Raw genomic sequence first — 19,449 nt, forward strand, 5'->3', positions numbered from 1 at the left:
GGAGGTAAGCCCAGATCCCATATCAGAGTGCTGGCTTGAGTTCTGGCTACTCTTCTTCTAATCCAGCTACTTGCTAATGTGCCTGGAAAGCAATTGATGATGGTTTAAGTACTTGAGTTCCTACCACTCACATAGGAGACCTGAATGGAGTTCTTGGCCCCTGGCTTACGACTAGCCCAGCCCTGGCTGTTGTGGAATTTGGGAGGTAAACAAGTAGATGGACAATCTTCATTAATTCATTCTCTCTTTCTCTCTCTCTCAATTCACATAAATAAATAAATAAATATTTTTAAAAAATAAAATAAGTGCCCAGAGCCAGACACAGGAGTAGCTCCAAGACTGGTCTTCTCTCCTTATTTAATTGATATTTTTATTGTATAGAGCCTTGGCAGAATTTCTATCCAACTAGTTTATTTTCAGGATTGAAGAATGGAATATGAAAAGTAGCTATTCCTTTCTTAAAATGGCAAATAGCTATGATATGGTAAAGATTTTGGGCCTGACTACCACTGCCTTCATGCTCTTGAAATACATGAGCTGTGGTTCTTAACACAGGCAGAAAGTACAGAGAATTTAATGCCAAGATTCTCATCTTCAAAGCACATGGCTCTTGCCAGGGTGTGTGTATGGTGTGGTGGGGGAGGGCTCTGACCTTGAGGCAGTTGCTGTGTCCAGCTCAAGTATCAGTCAGTGCAGCTGCTGAGTTAATCCACAATAAGGGAGACATTGCTCTAGAAACCCCTGTTCCCTGCACAGCTCCCATTGAATAGTCTGGACAAGGTCTTCCATACAAGGTCACTAAGTTGCTTCAGGATCGGGGTAAGGGGCACATGAACTGGGCTTTCATTGCTGCTGCTCCTACCTCTGCAAAAACTTAATTGCCACACGTATTTCCAATTAAATTCTCAATTGTCCATTGGGAGTGAGAGGGGCCTGGGGACAGTGCCTGTGTTAACACTCAGTGTAATTTGCATTTGTTAGTTGTAGGAGAGGAAAAATATCAGATGGAAGTAGATTTGACCAGGAAATAGTCACATCCATGCATGCCCAAGACATGAGGTTTCAGAGAGAGTGCTTTCTAAGAGGAGCCAACTTGCTTCAATGCCTCCTTTTTCTACCTGATTATTGCCTTGTTTTCTGACGTTGACTGGGGCATGGTGTCTTGTTTTCAAAATAAATCTAAAAGTTAATAAATGAAGTAGATTGAATATTATATCTACCAAACTCTCTTTTCATTGATGGAGCATACAGCAGGCATGGCCTAGATGAATGATAACCTAGAAGGTGGTACTCCAGCAAAAGGCCAGACCAGATATGGGGTCTTTGCACAGTTTTCTGGGAGGTGTGGGGATGACAAGGGTCAAAGTTCCGCCTGTAAAAGGATGGATGGGCCTTTCATAAGATTCAATTCTTATTTATTTATTTGATAGGCAGAATGACAGAGAGAGAGGAAGAGATTAAGACAGAGAGAAAGAGACCTTTAATTCACTGGTTCATGATCCACATGGCTGCAATAGCTGGGGTTGGGCTAGCCATGTGCAAGGAGCCAAGAGCTCCACCCAGGACTCTCACATGGGTGGCAGGGACCCAGGTACTTGGACCATCATCTGCTGCTTTCCCAGGAGCATTAGCAGGGAGCTGGATTGGAAGTGGAGAAGCCTGTACTTGAACCAGTGTTCTGATATGGGACACCAGAGTTTAAAATGTGGGTCAATCCTATAGAGATAAATCCTCACCTTGCTGAGAAATTATATTTTTTTAGAGAATAAAGATGGGAAAGGCTACAATGTTTCTGTGATCTAACAAAGATTAGAAGTCCCATCCACTGCTGTTAGAGGGAGCTGAGATTAAATTAATTTGAGAGACAGAGAAAGAGAGACAGCAAGACAGAGAGATGAAGTGCTCCAATCCATGGCTTACTCCCAGTTGTCTGCAATGCCAAGGCTGAGTCAAGGCTGGGGCCAGGAGCTACAAAGCAGTCTGGGTCTCTTATGTGGGTGGCAGGAATCTAATTTTATGAACCACCACTGCTGCCTCCCAGGGTGCACATTAGTAGGAAGCTAGAATCAATCAGGAGCAGAGCCAAAACTTCAACCCAGTTACTCTGATAATGGGATACAAGTGTCTTAATCTCTAAGCCAACTGTACACTCCTGGCATCTGGTTTTTGCCATTGTCACTCTTTTTCTTTTAAGATTTATTTAACTGAAAGACAGAGAGAAAGAGATGTCTTACACCTGCTGGCTCACTCCCTAAATGACTGCAACATCCAGGTCTGGACCAGGCTAAAGCCAGGAGCCAGGAACTCCATCCTGGTCTCCTACAAGGGTGGCGGGACCTATGTACTTGTGCTATCTCATGCTGCCTTCTCAGTCACATTAGTAGGAAGTTGGATCCGAAGCAGAGCAGCATGGTACTCCAAAATGGAATGCTGGCGTCAAAGCCATGGCTTAACCTGCTGTGCCATAATGCCAGCCCCATGGCCAGTTTCTAACACATAACCTGCCTGTGTGCTTATGTGACGAAGTAGTAATCATCCAGCATCACAACTCAGAGACAGCAAAATCAAGGGCAGGCTTCCCTGTGCGAATGGATGTGAGGAAAGCACATGGAATTAAAGATTTGCCTCCTTTTGGGTCTTCAGTTCAACTGCAGGGAGCTGCAGTGAGTTTACAGACCAACATGTGAGCCCAAGATGCGCCTGGGGCTCCGAGGCAACATCACTCCTGACATGGGGCCATCTAGGAAAGAGTGGTAGGACTAGTCATGAAGCAAGGACTCTGGTAGCACATCCTAAAAGTTCAATGTAAGACTAATGACAAAGCATGAAATTCCAACAAGCCAATCTTGCAATCTTGGGACAAATGTTAACCTGGTAACTGGGTCCTGAGGTGGTGAAGGTGAACAAGGCCTGCAAAAAATTCTCAGAGGCCAGGACTTTGCTACTATCATGAGTTCTCTACCGTCAGGTCCATATCTTGTTTTGGGACCAAAGAGTAGTACTGTATATGAGCAGGTGTCCTTCTCCTTGTGAAAGGCCTGTTCTCAAGTCCTGAGAACACGCAGCAAGGTACTCTGCAATACTGTCAATCCATCACACCCTATCCCACCCCACCTGCCACCCTCTCATCTCACCAGACAGGCATAGGGATGTCAGCATACAGGGGAGGACTCAAGGGATAGCAGCCATGATGAAGCGTGACACTCCCCCTGCAGCCTCAGAGAAGCACTACAAGGACATGTATAGATGGTGACAAAGCCCCAAACTCGAATTCTCAGAATTGTAAACAGAACTCTTTAGACAATTATTCAGATCCACAGTTAGGCCCTGGTTCCAATAAAGCACAGTGTCTTCTCTGTCTCCATTTGCCCTCCTAAGTCCACTACCAATACTCTCTCTCCTTGTCATTAAGTCTAAGTAATGTCAGAAGGAGTTAAGCAGCTGAGCAGACCATAAGAGCGTTCAGAGTATTGCAGAGTGTGCAAGTTTCAAGTTGACCGTTAGACTTTGGGGGTGGGTCCTGCTCATCCACAGTTACAGACATGGCAGGGACCCCCGGAGATCCCATTACCCTTGCAGAGCAGACGGCTAACGAGGCAGAGAGGAAGCCTATGATGGGGGCTCTGTCAACCCAGGAAAAGTCATTGAGACAGAAACAGCCACGTCTTCTCAGCAACAGGGACCATGAACCACTTCTGAGCCATAGGCACAGGGAGTTGGGTCTTAGGCCTGGTGGGGTCATTTACTTAAAAGTTCCATAGGGTTTGGATCTTTAAATATGAATTAAACAGAAAACCTTCAAAAGGCTATTGAAGATATTTGTCCCAAAGCAAACCTCTTAACAGTAATTAAGCAAAGGCTTGGTCGTGAGAAAACAAAACGCAGGGACGTTATGGCTTTGCTTTGCTTCTCCTTCATTGTGGGTAGTGAGTGCACACTTGTGTTCTGGCTCTTCATTCAGTTAGACCGCACCTGGCTGCAATTCCTTAGATGTGACTGTACCCAGACCACCTTTCCTCAGGGCTCTCCTCTCCCAGGAGAAAATGCTGGGGGAAGTTGAGTGTGAACATTCAAAGAGAACTGAGAAGTCACCTTATATACATGACACTCATGTTGGAACTGCCTAGGATAGCATTCCTGACAGACAGGAGTCATCTTTCCATCTCCTGGGCATCTCTGCTGTACGCAGGGATGCTGCTGCTGCGTAATCTATGGAAACCCTACATTTCCTGAATGAGCACTTTGTTATTCCTCCCTACATGAAGGGCAATGAGTCCTCATAGGGACACCTTTAAAGATGACCCCTGCCCCCATGGTCATCCTGGAAGGTTCACTACTACTGGATTACTGAATAATTGCGGACGGAGTCCCTGTTCTGAGTCGAGGTTCCCCTCCATGCAGGAATAGACAAAGGAGCAATCCTCCTTCTCCGGTGCCTTAAGGCAATCGTATCACAGCGAGCTTGAGTCACAATATTATCTGTGAACGTGGTTCTTTTATAGATGACTGAACCTCGAGATTGGCAGAGAACTTCATCTGTGGGCCTACAGAAGAGTAACATTATGGAAGAAACTGCATGAGATGTTAGTCAAGGGAAAAGAAAATATTTCCTACCCATTAAAGTAAAAATCAAGCTCTGAATCTGACTCCAGATGTAGTGAAGTATGAGAAAAGCCAAAAGCACTAGGCAGATTGCTAACTCCTGTGAGAAAACAAGAAGAAAGCTTCACTGGCATTATCACAAATAACGTTTTCAACATTATTGAGATGGACTTTGCATTTGGGATTGGAGCCCTCCTAAACGCTCCTCCAAGGGTGCTGCACAACCATTTTCAGAGAACAGCTCCTCTTTTCTCAACTTCCATCAGATATCTAAGAATTCCTGTAACCTCTTTAGAAATAATCAAAACCTACTCCTTTTGTAAATCTAAAACTACCTCAAATAGGTTTTTCTCACACCAAATATTAATTTTTGCCATTTTTCATCTGTGAGACAAATACCTGACACAAAAGCATGCTACTTTTAATTCCCCAAATTTATTTCGTTTATTCCTTCATAAAATTGAGGTCTATTTGAGTAGATATTGTTAAGACAAAAAGTTATTTTCTGATTTTTGGAGGAATGTTGTTTGTTTTTCATAGTCACCTGATGACCCAGAAGAACAGAACTAGAGAACACTTCTTGAACACAGCCTCTTGCCTGGGCAAGACTCATATCCAACACAACATTTAAGAAAACTCATGAGCATGAAGTAGCCATGAACACTCTTCCTTGTGAAGAAACCATAAAGCATTTCTTCTATGGATTCTTTAAGACATGCAAACATCTAACCAAGAGTTAAGAAAAGATATAACTTCAAGTTTTCATTACAGCAACAACAAAAGCTATCAAGAGTCCCTTAAAAACTTCAACGGTGGAAACCCTGCGCTTTTCTGCTCCCAGGAGCACAAGCTTAGGCAGCACGATTTAGTCAAGCCAAGACAATCTTTGTTTAACCGCAGCCAACGTACTCTCAGAATCCATGAATCAGTGGTTATTTGCCAGAGGAGACTGAAAACTAATTCTAATGTGCTCCTAGGGGTTGCTGGGAAAAGCAGGTCATTAGTCTTTGGAAGCCCAAGGAGGACAGAGGAAAGGCTGAGCAAGAGCAAGTTGCTGTCGCAGGGAACCCATGGGCACAGGCAGTCACTGCAGACAAAGCAGGTTTCCAGGGCATGCCGGGGGCTGGGCTCATTTGTGCCCCCTTCCCTGGGAAGCCAGGTGTGAGTGAGATCACCACACGTGGGCAGAGTGGAGTCAACACTTTGTTTCTTTCATATAGTGCTTTAAAAAAAAAAAAAAAAAAGCTAACAATGGGGAGATGAGTTGTTTCCGTATTTTTCCCAAGACCTTGGGTTCTCCCTCCCTCCCCTTTGAAAGCCCTTCTTTCTTGCCGAGGCCTATTCGAGCGGGACCCCAGTAGGCATGGGAAAGCATTCAGACACAAGAGCATCAACACTAACCTGAGAAGTAGCTGCAGGTGAACTAGTTTCCTTACCACTCGCTGCTGCCCTCTCAATGGCTGCAGCTCCTGCCACTTCTGCCTTCTGCACATTCGAATCCTCAGAACCCGGAGCCCCTATTTGTCCCAGACCTTCGCTCCCTTGGGTGCAAGGTGGATTGGTGACGGCTTTCCGGGTTTGGCCTTTATACCAACTAGGGTACAACAAGGGATCCGCAGTTGCTGCTGCTGCAGGGAGTGGTGTTTCAGACTCTGTGGTCTGCTGGGAGCCAGTGGGCACCACCTCCCCCTTAATCAGGACAGATGAATTCAAAAGTAAAAAAACAAACAAAACAAAAAAGGAAGAAGAAGAAGAAAAGGCAGTCGATTTTAGTTCTCTTGGAGTTTGAACACTGAGCTCTTTGTGTGTAGTGCCTAACTCAATGGTTGTCTTGTACACTCATCCCACACTCTAGAAGTGCTAAAGGCAGAATGCTGAAAACAGCACTGCCTGTCTGGCAGTATATGGCACTGGATGCACCCCATTAACTTCTGTGCTTGTCCTTCACCAAGTGGTAGCCCAAGCAGGTAGAAAGCAGAAGCCTTGAGTGAAAGTTGCTTTTAAAATATCAGATATGGGAAAATCAAGTTATTGACCCGTTAATTTTTGGTATTATATGTGGGACTCCAAAACCTCTTTATAAAAACCAAAACTTGATCTCATTGATCAAATCCAACTCTTATTTAGTCAATACTCTTTTTTCAATGTCAGAGCAGCTGGCATACCTGGAATTTCAAGATTCTAGGAACCATAAACATTAGTTTAGTCTGATTTTCTGAGAAACAGAGCATTGACTATAATTCCACCTCTGAGTTTCCCTTCTGGGGTTCTCTTTCTACAGATAGTTCCAATCCACTGTGAAAGCAAGTGCAAAAACCTTGCAAAACCTCCTCTTTAATGAGAATGAATTGCCTACAATGTCACAGGCTGGTTCCTGTCTGCTGAAATGTCATGGAATCAGCATAAGGGTTTGGAAAGGACAGTGACCTCTTGGTAACATAAAATTAGCAGACCAAGTGCAGTGTCTGGGTTGGGCTAATTTCCTAAGATAAGTTTTAAGCAATTCTATCAATAAACAAGCTCATCAAATGACAGATACACAAATAACCAAGTTTAATTTACTTGCCCAATGAAGGAAAGATATGATTTTATTTCAGGGTAAGCAACAGGGACATAAACTAGTGAGTTTTTTCCATTTACTTCCTCTATTATCTATGGGAAATCCAAAGTCCTGAAGGTATACTCACTTTTATTTCTTACATGATTACTCACATTAAACCCTATATCTGCATTCACAAAGCAAAAAAGCAGACCCAATCACCATGGTGTTGACTGTCTATAAATTATCTTGTCACACACACAGACACACACTTCTCAAAGACTGATTCAGAGTTGAAGGTGTTATTACTGGGAAAGTGGTAATAAATTAAACCTTGCCAGCCAGCTATCACAACAATGAACCTGTTGAATAACCTAGAAGACTTTTCTTTCTGACATTGTGACTGTTCTGAAATCATTTGTCTGCCACATTTAAATGTCTAGCATTCAGTGGTCTTTTTCTTAAGATAGAAAAGATCATTCAGGCTGTACAGCAAAGAGGCATCCTGCATGTCCTCCAGGAAGCGACTGCTGAATGGTTACCTGTGTTGCTGGGGCATCCACAGCAGGGAGCAGGGCCGCAGGTGGTTCTGGAGAGGAGACTGGAAGTGCTGCTTCTGGGGTAGCCCGGACCTCTGAGACAGACTGAAGGGACACCATGCCTTTTCCTGGACTTTCATCTTCTCCAGATGACTCTGTTTGAATATTTCCCACCTCTTCCACTTCTAATACTTCCTCTCCTCCTTCTTCTCCCTCTTCTATTTCTCCTTCTCCTTCTTCTTCTTCATCTTCATCTTCTGGTAAGGTAAGTTATTTTAAAAATTGTTACAACTACCACTGCATCCACAAACAGTCAACGGTCAGTACTTCTTGCTCATGTTATGATCAGAACTAGGGAAGTTCTTTCCAACAGATACTTTAGAAGGGCCCAAGAGTGTCATGCTAGGGTGTTGCTTGTTTCTGGTTCAGTGAGAGCAGGACAAATGTGCAGGAACCACCACTATCATTCTTGCTCTCCTCTGTAGCACAAAGTCTTCACCCCTACTGTGCATCATACCCTCACCCTTCAGAGCCTGTTCAGACTTCTGTCAGAGTCTGCCACGTCTGTAAGCTCCTGCAGGGCTGAGATTGTCACTCATCTGTCTCCATCAAATGGAAATGTAGCTATCTTCCCTATCTCAGAAGATACACATAAACACACACACACACACACACACAAACTGTCCCATTTTAGTTTCTTATCTCCTTTGTTCACTGTATACACTCACTTTTTGCTGCAAATAATGTCATGGTTCTTTCCCCAAACCATTGATCTTAATATTCCCTCAGGCAACATTAAGGACAGACAATATTAAGTAATTTTTAAAAAGACTGATCCTAGATAATTTGTTTTGAAAATGATGTCTGTGGATTCTGGTGCAGGTGCATGGTATGATAAGTGGTTTAGCCAAGGAGTGTCATGATCTAGATGAGCTAGAATGAGGCAAGATAATCAAAGTTTGGGTCAACTCCAAGGCTATTTTCCTCTTTTTAATTATTTCATAAGGATGAATTTCTAGGAGTGGGATTTCTGGGTCCAAGGGTAAGAGATACATTTAGGGGTGCAGTTGTAGTTCATGAGATCCATCCAATAACATAGACCCAGGTTTATTTCCAGATTTCCAGGTTGTGACTTATTTATGACTTGTTTCTCTTCTTGTTCTCTGAAATTTGAACAAGCTGATGTGCAACCATATGTAGCCCAGATGTTTTCTACATTTTGTTTTTATCTCATCCTTAACCTTGTTCCTAATGACACTTTACATTATTGTGGCTAACACTTCGTGTAGTGTTGAAGCTGAGCTATCATCATCACCACCAATTATTATGTATTTCACTATCCAGTGTCAAAGATCTGATAATGTCATTAAAATAGGTATATGGAATCCAAAGCTGAATAAACTCTGTCAACAAACTATATGATGTCATAATGAAGAAGAGATTAATTATGATCCCTGTAAAGTTAGTGACATCCATTCCAGTGGTGTTTCTGAATCCCACCCCTCCTCCCACCCAATTCTTTGCAGTTTTTATACACCTGCAATTTTGGTCAAATGGTCAGAAGAATGACAAACACACCTCTGTAAAAATCAATTTCACGTATTACTTTTTCTTCTCTATTGAGGTTGACTGTGAAGTGGTTCATGTTCTCATAACCATGTTCTATTTTCTCCATCTGAAATGCCTTTGATGCTTCAGAAATTCTACAATGAAGACAAATTTTAAACATATCATTGTTTAAAATTTGATAATCGTAGGTTTAAAAAACTATGCATTTTTCTTTAAAATATAAATCACTTACTTTTGTAACAGAGTTTTGGCATTCTGTGAAAGCAAACAAAAATATGTTTACATAATTCTTCTTGTTGAAGACATATTTGTGAGACTTAATTCTCTATTATGCTGACTCTGAGAATCTCATAACTTAGTTTCTAATGTCATAAGTCAAAGCTTTTTATAACAGAATGTTCTTATATTTAACACAAATGATAATTGAACTGCTTGAATAGATGAAGATAAGAGCATATAAGGGGTTAAAACTTTTATTGATAACACAGGCAAAATGTATATAAAAGAGTGAAAATGTGATAATAACTTAGTTTACCAGGATCCACCTTTTGGAGTTGTTCTTTGGTACCAGAAAAAAAGACTTACCTGCAAAAACACTGCCATTTCGGGCTCATCCATGAACTGGATGCCTGATTCAACCAACTTTGATACATTCTCCAAGTGATCGGAATACTTTTTGATCAGAGAACGGACGTGTTCCAGTTTCTCCTCTTGGGTCCGGGTAATGACTTGGGTCATTTCATTCTTCCTCTCCTCCAAGATGCCATACAGGTAGTCAAACTTCTCACAAAGCTCCTGCTTCTGTTTTCGGCAACATTCCTGTTGGGTTAGTTGGTGTTAGAAACTGTTTGAAAGAAAATTCATTTGGAGAAATCACCTTGACATTTTGGGAGACAAGAATATTTAATTATGTAGGCTATTTTTCCTTTTCCTTTAAGCTGCCCCCTTAGGTATAGATACTCCCTGTGTTGATGCTTTTTAAAAAAAATCCCATTTTTATCAAATTTTATATTTAGACACACTCAAAATCTATCAAATTACCTAAGTGAGTCAATTATTATTCAATCTTTTTGGTTTTCTTTTTTCCAAAGGATTTTTTTAGGGGGCTGGTGCTGTGGCATAGCAAGTGAAGCTGCCGCCTACAGTGCCGGCATCCCATATGGGTGCTGGTTCCAGCCTCGGCTGCTCCACTTTTGATCCAGCTCTCTGCTGTGGCCTGGGAAAGCAGTAGAAGATGGCCCAAGTTATTGGGCCTCTGCACCCGTGTGGGAGACCCGAAGAAGCTCCTGGCTTCTGGCTTCGGATTGGCTCAGCTCTGGCCATTGCTGCCAATTGAGGAGTGAACCTGTGGATGGCAGACCTCTCTCTCCCTCTGTGTGTGTGTGTGTGTGTGTAACTCTGACTTTCAAATAAATAAATCTTAAAAAATATATTAAAAATATTTATTTATTTGAATGATAGAGTTATAAGGGAGGGGGCAAGAGGGAAAGGGAGAGGAAGAGGGAGAGGGAGAGAGAGGGAGAGAGAGAGGGAGAGAGAGAGAGAAAGAGAGAGAGAGAGATCTTCCTTCCCAGATGGTTGCAACTGTGGGGCTGGGTCAGGCTGAAGCCGGAAGCCTGAAGCTTCATCAGACTCTCCCACATGGTTACAGAGGCCCAAGAAGTTCGGCCATCCTCCACTGTTTTCCCAGGCACACCAGAAGGGAGCTAGATCAGAGGTGGAGCAGCAGGGACTTGAACAGGCACCCACATGGAATGTCAGCATCACAGGCAGCAGCTTAACCTGCTACCCCACAATGGTAGTCCTGTCAATCTTCTTGTTATTATAAATGGAGAATGCCTTAGAAATTAGGCTACTTTTATTCAACTAGTACATTTGGATTATATAAACTGCAGGTTGTATTTTTATTTTTTGGAGTGTGGGATGTGTATGTGTGTTTGCCAATCTTCCTGGGCCTATCTCTGGGTCCAGGACCTTTACAGATGAGAGCAGATTGGGAGCTATAATGATTCAGCCTGGCTCTCCTGCCCAATGTGGATCTTCTTGGGACTCTAGTTAATTTATCTCTGACATCTCTGATCTCTGTACAACTCTAACACATGTTCTTTTGTTTTAGTAAATGTTAATCTCTTTGGTGTTGTGTATGACTTCCTTCCCTTACATTATTTTCTGGAATTTCTAAACCACAGTCTCCTTGAAAATAGAATCTGGGTCTGCCTAGAACACAAACCACCTTGGATAGTAGACATTCAGTAAATACCTATTGACTAGATTTTTTTAAATTATGATTCATTTCTCCCCAGTTCCTCTACTATTCTCCCAGAGTGGTGGAGCAGGGGAAGAAGATCTAAGCCAGAATGTTGATTGTGAAGATATTCCATACACAAAAGTACAAGAAACATAGGACTTACTGCCCTACCTTCCTTGGAACACAATCACTTCTCTTCACAGTTCCTAACCAAATTGTAACACATACAGGTGATTCAATGGTTAAAATAATTTAAATAGAAAATACAAGTTACTGTTGTCATCCATTCACTTAATAAATAATTCACCATTTTTATGTTCTGTGCAAAACTGAGAAACTAGGATATAAAAATGGGTTAAACATAGTTTCTATTTGCAAGGAGCTCATAGTTCACTGATTGAGAAAGACTATTGATGAGTGATACAATATGTTGCAGTAGCTTGACTAATGCAAATATGCCAGAATTTATAGGAGCCAAAAGGTGAGACCTTAATAAATGCTTTGTGTGAGTAGGGAACATTTTCAACGGAACCATGGGTGTTAGCTCAGGGAAAGCTTAGCGGAAGTTTGGCTTCAAGGGACGAGGATGAGTAGAGGTGGAGGAAGGGGAGGAAAACGTCTGGAGTCTCAGCGGTTGTCAAAATAGAAGGACAAGGGCCTGTGAAGCATGTCAAGGCATGGAAATTGCTGGACTTGCCAAATGTCCATCCATTTCTAGCCCTTTAGCTTGAAATTTGGACTGTTAGAACCAGGCCTAGGAACTGAAGCCTGTAAGTAGCTTTCCAGTCAAACTTTCTTTTGCTTTATTTTCTTCTGCGTTAAGCTTACAAGTACCATTTGTCCACTAAATACCTGAACTACGTCTCTCTGCTATTTAGAAGCCCTATGTGGCTTACCAGGAACATGTGATGGCTTCTGGCTTATTCTAAAATGAAGCATTTAAGACTTATATTAAGATGTGATGCTGGTGGGATGCCTTCATTTATAGTTTTCCTTTTATGTGATTTCATATGTGTGAGAATATCCAAGTTTATGAAAGCCAAACATTTATAATGAGATTGAAGTGAAGTCGTGTATATTTAGTATATTCTCTCAGATCAAATAAAGATTAGATCACTCACTTCCAGTTTGACTATGACCTTATCTAAATAAGATTGGAGTTGGTGAACTCAAAAGGCTTCCATAGCTTTGGCAACTCATGACAAGAGCCTAGGGTGATTACTGACGCCATAAACAAAAGTGTCAATTTGTTAAGTCAACAACAGGAGTCACTGTGCACTTACTCATCATGTAGGATCTCTGTCCTTAATGTGTTGTATAATGTGAATTAAAGCTATAATTAGTACTCAAACAGTATTTTACACTTTGTGTTTCGGTGTGGGTGCAAACTGTTGAAGTCTTTACTTAATATATACTAAATTGATCTTCTTTATATAAAGATAATTGAAAATGAATTTTTTTTTTTGACAGGCAGAGTGGATAGTGAGAGAGAGAGACAGAGAGAAGGTCTTCCTTTTTGCCGTGGTTCACCCTCCAATGGCCGCTGTGGCCGGCGCATCGTGCTGATCCGAAGGCAGGAGCCAGGTGCTTCTCCTGGTCTCCCATGCGGGTGCAGGGCCCAAGGACTTGGGCCATCCTCCACTGCCTTCCCGGGCCACAGCAGAGAGCTGAACTGGAAGAGGGGCAACCGGGATAGAATCCAGCGCCCCAACCGGGACTAGAACCCGATGTGCCGGCACCGCAAGGTGGAGGATTAGCCTGTTAAGCCACGGCGCTGGCCAAAAATGAATCTTGATGTGAATGGAATAGGAGAGGGAGCAGGAGATGGGAGGGTTGCGGGTAGGAGGAAAGTTGGGGGGGGAAGCCATTGTAATCCATAAGCTGTACTTTGGAAATTTATATTTACTAAATAAAAGTTAAAAAAAGATTAGATCACTCATTTGGGCTATATAAATGTCATTTAGTGGTTTACGTGAAATAACTACTTTTATTCCTATATTATTTTCAGTTATAACTATCATTTTATTCCTGTTCTAGTCTTTTGATGATTTTTACTATATTGAGTTTTAATAAAATTATTATAATTTTAATAGCAAGTCTTATTTACTCATACTTTACAGCATAAAAAGTGCTACCCCATGCATGGTCTGTACTTTGTTATTATTTCCCTACATACTTTGTAAAGCACTTTTAATATTTTCTGGAATTCAGTAAGCACTATACCAATGTTTGTTAAATCTAGTCCCAAATGTATTCATTTGAATGATTCAGTTGTGGAATTTTGAAATTGCCTTGAATCTTAAAAGTAACCTGCTCAAGTCAACCAATTCACAAAGTGGAAACCCCAAACACAGCAGAGCAGTCGCTTTCTAAAGGTCTTTCTACTGCTCATTGCTGGTGCCTGGCTTAGAGTCCAGGGCTTTGACTTACGGGCCACTGCTACTCACACCACACCCAGATGTGACCATACTTTTAAGTAACTTATAAAAGAGGCATGAAACAAAGTACTTGTGAACTGAATACATATGCCTTTTAATAAGCCCCACTCTGCTGAAGGTAGGCTTTTAAAGGCAGGTAACTTCAAATTGTTTCAGAATTACATTCATTAGTTAATTCATTCAACAAAATCCATTAAGTGTTGATTACATACCAAGCATTATAAATTCCAAAAGCCTGCCATGATTTCTCAGTGTTTAAGAGAATCAAAAGTATAAAATTCGGCCGGTGCTGTGGCTAACCCTCCGTCTACGGCACCGGCACCCTGGGGTTCTAGTCCCAGTTGGGGCGCCGGTTCTAGCGGCCACTTGGGGGATGAACCAACGGAAAAAGGAAGACCTTTCTCTCTGTCTCTGTCTAATTCTGCCTGTCAAAAAAAAAAAAAAAAGTAAAAAATTCGTTGAAAGTGACAACATAACATGCATGTAATTATTGTATTTTCTAATTTTGAACAGGAAAAAAGCCACTTTTTTTCCTGCTCCATTTGCCTTTAAGAATATAATTCTATGCAAGACATGGCCAGAATTAGACGGTTCTGTTTCAGGAATGTGGAAAAACATGTGTTGTCCTTGGAATTATGAAATTGAGGCTTTTAAACTTTTAGAAATTAACTTACAATATTCAGAGTAGGCTAATATTGGATGTAGATGCCAAATACACTGAGAAATTTGAAAGTCTCCTATTTTTTCAGACTCTGAGGCTGAACCAACACATGAGACTAAGTTAGGCACCCTTCATCTTTCTTCACAACAAGACCATCAAGGTGGTGTGAACGTCAGAGACCAACGAAGCCTCAGGTTATCAATTCGCCTTCCAAACTAATCAGGGAACAGGTCTGTCCTTTGAAAACAAATGTTCTCAGAGGCCACCTAGCTACTGAGAGTGATTAGTTTGACTAAATTCACTATGGGCTGAGCCTTTGTAAATGTGAACTCATTACACTTTAAACACTGAGTTCTTAATAACCTGAAAAATGCAATGGGAAAAACCGTGCACCTCTGCATTATCAACATGCCTGCAGAAAACGCACTTTAGAGGATGATTGTTACCTGTGAAAGCATAACAGCCATGTTTATTTCTTCTCCATAAAAATTTTCTGACATCAAAGATTTCTCTCTGCATTTAGCATACTTTTTCCTTTATTTGAGTAGAAAGATGTATATTTAAACCCAATTCTATGCTGTATACCCACCTATACCCCCTCCCACTTCTCTAGAGAATAATTGAATTAATATAGACACTTTTGGAACTTTCAATTTTACTTTTTAAAATATTCTCCACTTTCTTCCCTTTGATGTCTGTGGTTCCATGCTCTGTGTTCATGCACCTGTCTGAATGTGCTCAGGAAGTGAAGCAGCCCCCATCACAAGCGCTCCAAGCATCTTGTGATGCACAGGTTCCAGCTGGACCATGGCCTGCCTTCTGGGTCTACCAGGACAGTTATTTATTGGCTTCATAGGAAAACCAAATTAATTAAAGATTTTTGCCATATTTTAACAAAAATGAAATTCATCCCAGCAGTTACGGTTTAAATAATAGTTCAGGTGTCCCCTAAAGGCTCGTGCAATGTGGCTTGGTTCTCAAAGTCCTGTGTTAATAATGAATGGATTAAGGATGGAGACTTCATCTAATTCAGCATCTAGAAGGTAGGCCCAGTGGGAAGACTTTAGGCTATTGGGAGCTTGCCATTGGAAAGTAGTTCTTGTGAGAGGTTTGGCTATTTAAGCGCAGTTCATCCTAGTTTCTGTCACTGCTTCCCAACTCATTATGTGATTATCCCTCCATCATCTGGCCTCACCAAATGCCTAAGCCAATGGTACCACCCAATCTTGGACTGTGAACCTCCGAAATTATAGGCTGAAATACACTTCCTAAGTAGCTCCTCTCAGTTATTTTGTTAAGGTCATGAAAAGCTAACGAATACATCTACCTAAAATGAAATGGTAAGATAATGACAGATGATGTATTTGTTTCTAATCAAGGTAAAAACAAGAAAGAAAAAAGTAGTCCTTTTAATGTTTCTTTGGAGGTGGGACATCTGTAATATTGACATAAAACCATTGTTTATCTGTAGCCTTCATAGAAATATGAAAAATTGACATTTTAATAATTTTCAGCCATCTTTATATTTTAGTAGCAATAAGATAAAACAAGATACTCAACTGCAAAGAGAAGTGTTCCGTGGGAGAAACAGATGATTTTATACTAAAAGAGCAGACAGTGTACCACACAAAAAACCAGGATACCACTGTTTTTAATAGTCAGAGTTTTGTTGACTCACTTTTCTCCCCGGCATTTATTACTCTGAAATTTTCTGTTTTTTATTTGTTTCATTTTCTATCCCCTTTTAGGATAAAAACATCCCCAGAACACAAGCTTTTCACGTCTAGTTCACTATTTCTCTACCAGTGTGTATCCAGAGAATGGTACAGGACACACACCTGAGAAACAGGGTTTGAAGGATTGATCGAATGAGTGAATAAACACAGTGTCCATCTAGAAATATTCAGTCCTCAATCCAAAACTTCTGTTTTGTTCTGTCCCAAAGAAATAAGGATTTATGTGGATACCCCAAACCACTACTTCATTCAGTGCTCAAAAGAAAACAAAAACTTAGGTAAACAATGTTGGGGAGGCCAATGAACCTCCAGACAGTTTTTAAAAATCTGTACAGTGAGGGATTGAACTGGATAATTGATACAGTCCCTTCTGACTGTACAGTTCCAAGACTCTAGGTAGGTCAGGGAGATGTGGATATATTTCAGAGGGTCTTCAGACTCTCCCATTTCTCTCCATTCCTGGACAGCTTTAGAATCCTCCACAGCACTTACATTACATTACATGCCCTGCAACATTGGTCTCAGCTTGGGCGTGGGCTAGGGTCTCAACACGGAAAGCCCAACACAATGATGACCATTGTTTTTACCATATAAGGAGCACAACTCTGTGACTAAAATAGAGCTGAGATTAGCTCTCAGCCCCTACACTTGTCTCTGAGCAACTGTGGCGCTACCAGACCCATTCATATCTCCCCTGCATTCCTCCAGCATTCATCAAGACACAGTTGCTCAGAGCTGCAGCTTCATTCAAATTACAGTATGTCAAAATGTCCTTCATCAAGCCAATAGGGTTCCTCCCACCACCTCTCCCCACATTCCTGAAAGAGAAAGAATCATAGGCTAAAGGTCAATAATACTGAAGAGAGAACTATATTAACGTAGGAAGTTCCTTCCAAGGAAGTGAAGTCCAACCCTTCATCACAAGCTCTTAGAGAAATCCCAGGAGTGCAAACTAGGCTGTCCCTACAAAAGGGATAGACACAGATCCAACACTATGGCATAGTGGGCTCAGCCTCTGCCTGCAGTGTTGGCATCCCGTATGGATGCCGATTCAAGTCCTGGCTGCTCTTCTTCCAATCTAGCTCTCTGCTATGCCCTGGGAAAGCAGTGGAAGATGGCCCCAGTGCTTAGCCCCTGCATCTGCGTGGGAGTCCTGGAAGAAGCTCCTGAATCCTGGCTTCGGGTTAGCTCAGCTCTGGACGTTGGGGTCATTTGGGGAATGAACCAGCTGATGGTAGACCTTTCTTTCTGTCTCTGTCTCTCTCTCTCTCTCTGTAACTCTCTCTCAAATAAGTAATAAAAATCTTAAAAAAAAGAAAAAGAAAAAAGAAAAAAGAAAGGAAGGAAGGAATGGAAGAAAAAGAAAGAAAGGGAATAGACACATTAGAAAAACAAGGTCCTCCAGGTACAAGGCTGTGTCCTATCCACCCCCCACCAGCCAGGGCTAACATTGTGCTCCATTTGGGGTCCATGAGTCTTGAGCCTCCCAAACTTAGAGTCTTTTCTACTACACGACGTCATCATCCATGTCAGAGATAAACTATGTCATAACTGTGGCATTGGGTCGTTGGCATTGGGTATTTCCTGGGCTAATCCAGACCACCTAGAATCACCTAGAGTAAAATCCTGAGGCTGAGGCTCAGGTGCAGGTGTTGTGACTTGGGCCACATAGCGGCACGTTGAGTAGATATTTGATGGACTCCAGTCTGCCACAGTCTGTACACTTCTCACTTCCCTGGGACAGAGTCAGTCTTCCTGGGCTGCCAATATCTCCAGTTGTCACAAAGCTTCTTTGTTAAAGAACAGAGCTAATATCTAGTTCCATTCCTTTTCAGTTTTTCCCTCTGAAGGTAGGTGCTCAGCTTGCACTGAAGTGAACCAAAATTCCAAGAGGCTTCTCCTTCCACCATTTAATTCCAGGGTTCAAATGATCTTTTGTTCTCAGGACAAGGGGCGCTTTCCCAGCTGACTCTGAGGATGACCTGAAGAAACAACAGACAGCCCTCGGCCTGTGCCTCATACCCCATGTTAGTTCCTGCAACACTATGAAGAAGGTGTTAGCAACCCCATCGTAAAATTGATGAGGATGAGGGAGCAGAAGCTTAAGCAACTTGCCCAATGCCAGACCATGACAAAGTTAAATTTAAACCTAAAATGCAGGGCCAAAGGTGTTGGGTAGCGGGTAAAGCTGCCGCCTGCAGTGCCGGCATCCCATGTGGGCACCAATTTGAGTCCCAGCTGCTCCACTTCTGATCCAGCTCTCTGCTATGGCCTGGGAAAGCAGTGGAAGATGGCCCAAATCTTTGGACCCCTGCACCCACGTGGGAGACCTGGAAGAAGCTCCTGGCTCTAGCTGCCAATTGGGGAGTGAACCAGCAGATGGATGATCTCTCTCTCTCTCTCTTTCTCTCTCCCTCTCTTTGCCTCACTTTCTCTCTGCGTAACTCTGACTTTCAAATAAATAAAGAAATCTTTAAAAGAGAAAAAACCTGAAATACATTCTTTTAAGCATATTACATTTAAATTCTGGTGAGCACTTATTAGAACTATTCTTATTAGATTCATACTTCATATTTGTAACTGCATAGATAATGTCTCAGAGATGAGAAAAAGCTATTTGGGGATAAAAATCACTGTTTGGGAAACACAGAGGTACTTAAAAAATGTTATGGGGAAGTGCAATTCAAAGATGTTTATCTTGATGCAAAAAAAAATCAAAATTTACACATAGCTTTTTCATAATGCACATTTCCAAGAACTTATTGAAAATCTCCCATGCAATGGATTTGTTCTCATTGCAAAATCATTGAAAGATTTTATGAAAGCTGGCATTTTTCAGGTATTGAAAATGCTCAACATCAAATATTATTCAACATGTAGCAGTTTTTCTGCAACAGACATTGAGTCACAACAAAATATTTTTTTGATATAGACAGTGAGAGAGAGAGACAGACAGAAAGGTCTTCCTTCCGTTGGTTCACCCCCCACAAATGGCCGCCACAGCTGGCACTGGGCCGATCCGAAGCCAGGAGCCAGGTGCTTCCTCCTGGTCTCCCATGGGGGTGCAGGGGGGCGGGCCCAAGCACTTGGGCCATCCTCCACTGCCTTCCCGGGCCA

The 19,449-nt window shown here is 41.9% G+C and overlaps 1 protein-coding gene across 4 annotated transcripts in view; it reads right to left on the reverse strand.

Moving 5' to 3' along the window:
* Nucleotides 1-19,449, reverse strand: part of TRIM55 (tripartite motif containing 55) — a 61,491-nt gene that overhangs the window by 16,542 nt on the left and 25,500 nt on the right. For 3 of the 4 annotated variants that reach the window (XM_062188418.1, XM_062188417.1, XM_062188419.1), the window contains 5 exons: nt 9,835-10,068; nt 9,482-9,504; nt 9,259-9,383; nt 7,684-7,937; nt 6,004-6,291 (listed from right to left, as the gene is read on the reverse strand). In XM_062188418.1, coding sequence (XP_062044402.1) covers nt 6,004-6,291; nt 7,684-7,937; nt 9,259-9,383; nt 9,482-9,504; nt 9,835-10,068 — 924 coding nt within the window. The remainder of the gene's footprint in view (nt 1-6,003; nt 6,292-7,683; nt 7,938-9,258; nt 9,384-9,481; nt 9,505-9,834; nt 10,069-19,449) is intronic. The other variant, XM_062188420.1, reaches the window with a different exon arrangement.

This window comes from Lepus europaeus, chromosome 4, assembly GCF_033115175.1.
Source record: "Lepus europaeus isolate LE1 chromosome 4, mLepTim1.pri, whole genome shotgun sequence".
Classification (NCBI taxonomy): Eukaryota; Metazoa; Chordata; class Mammalia; order Lagomorpha; family Leporidae; genus Lepus; species Lepus europaeus.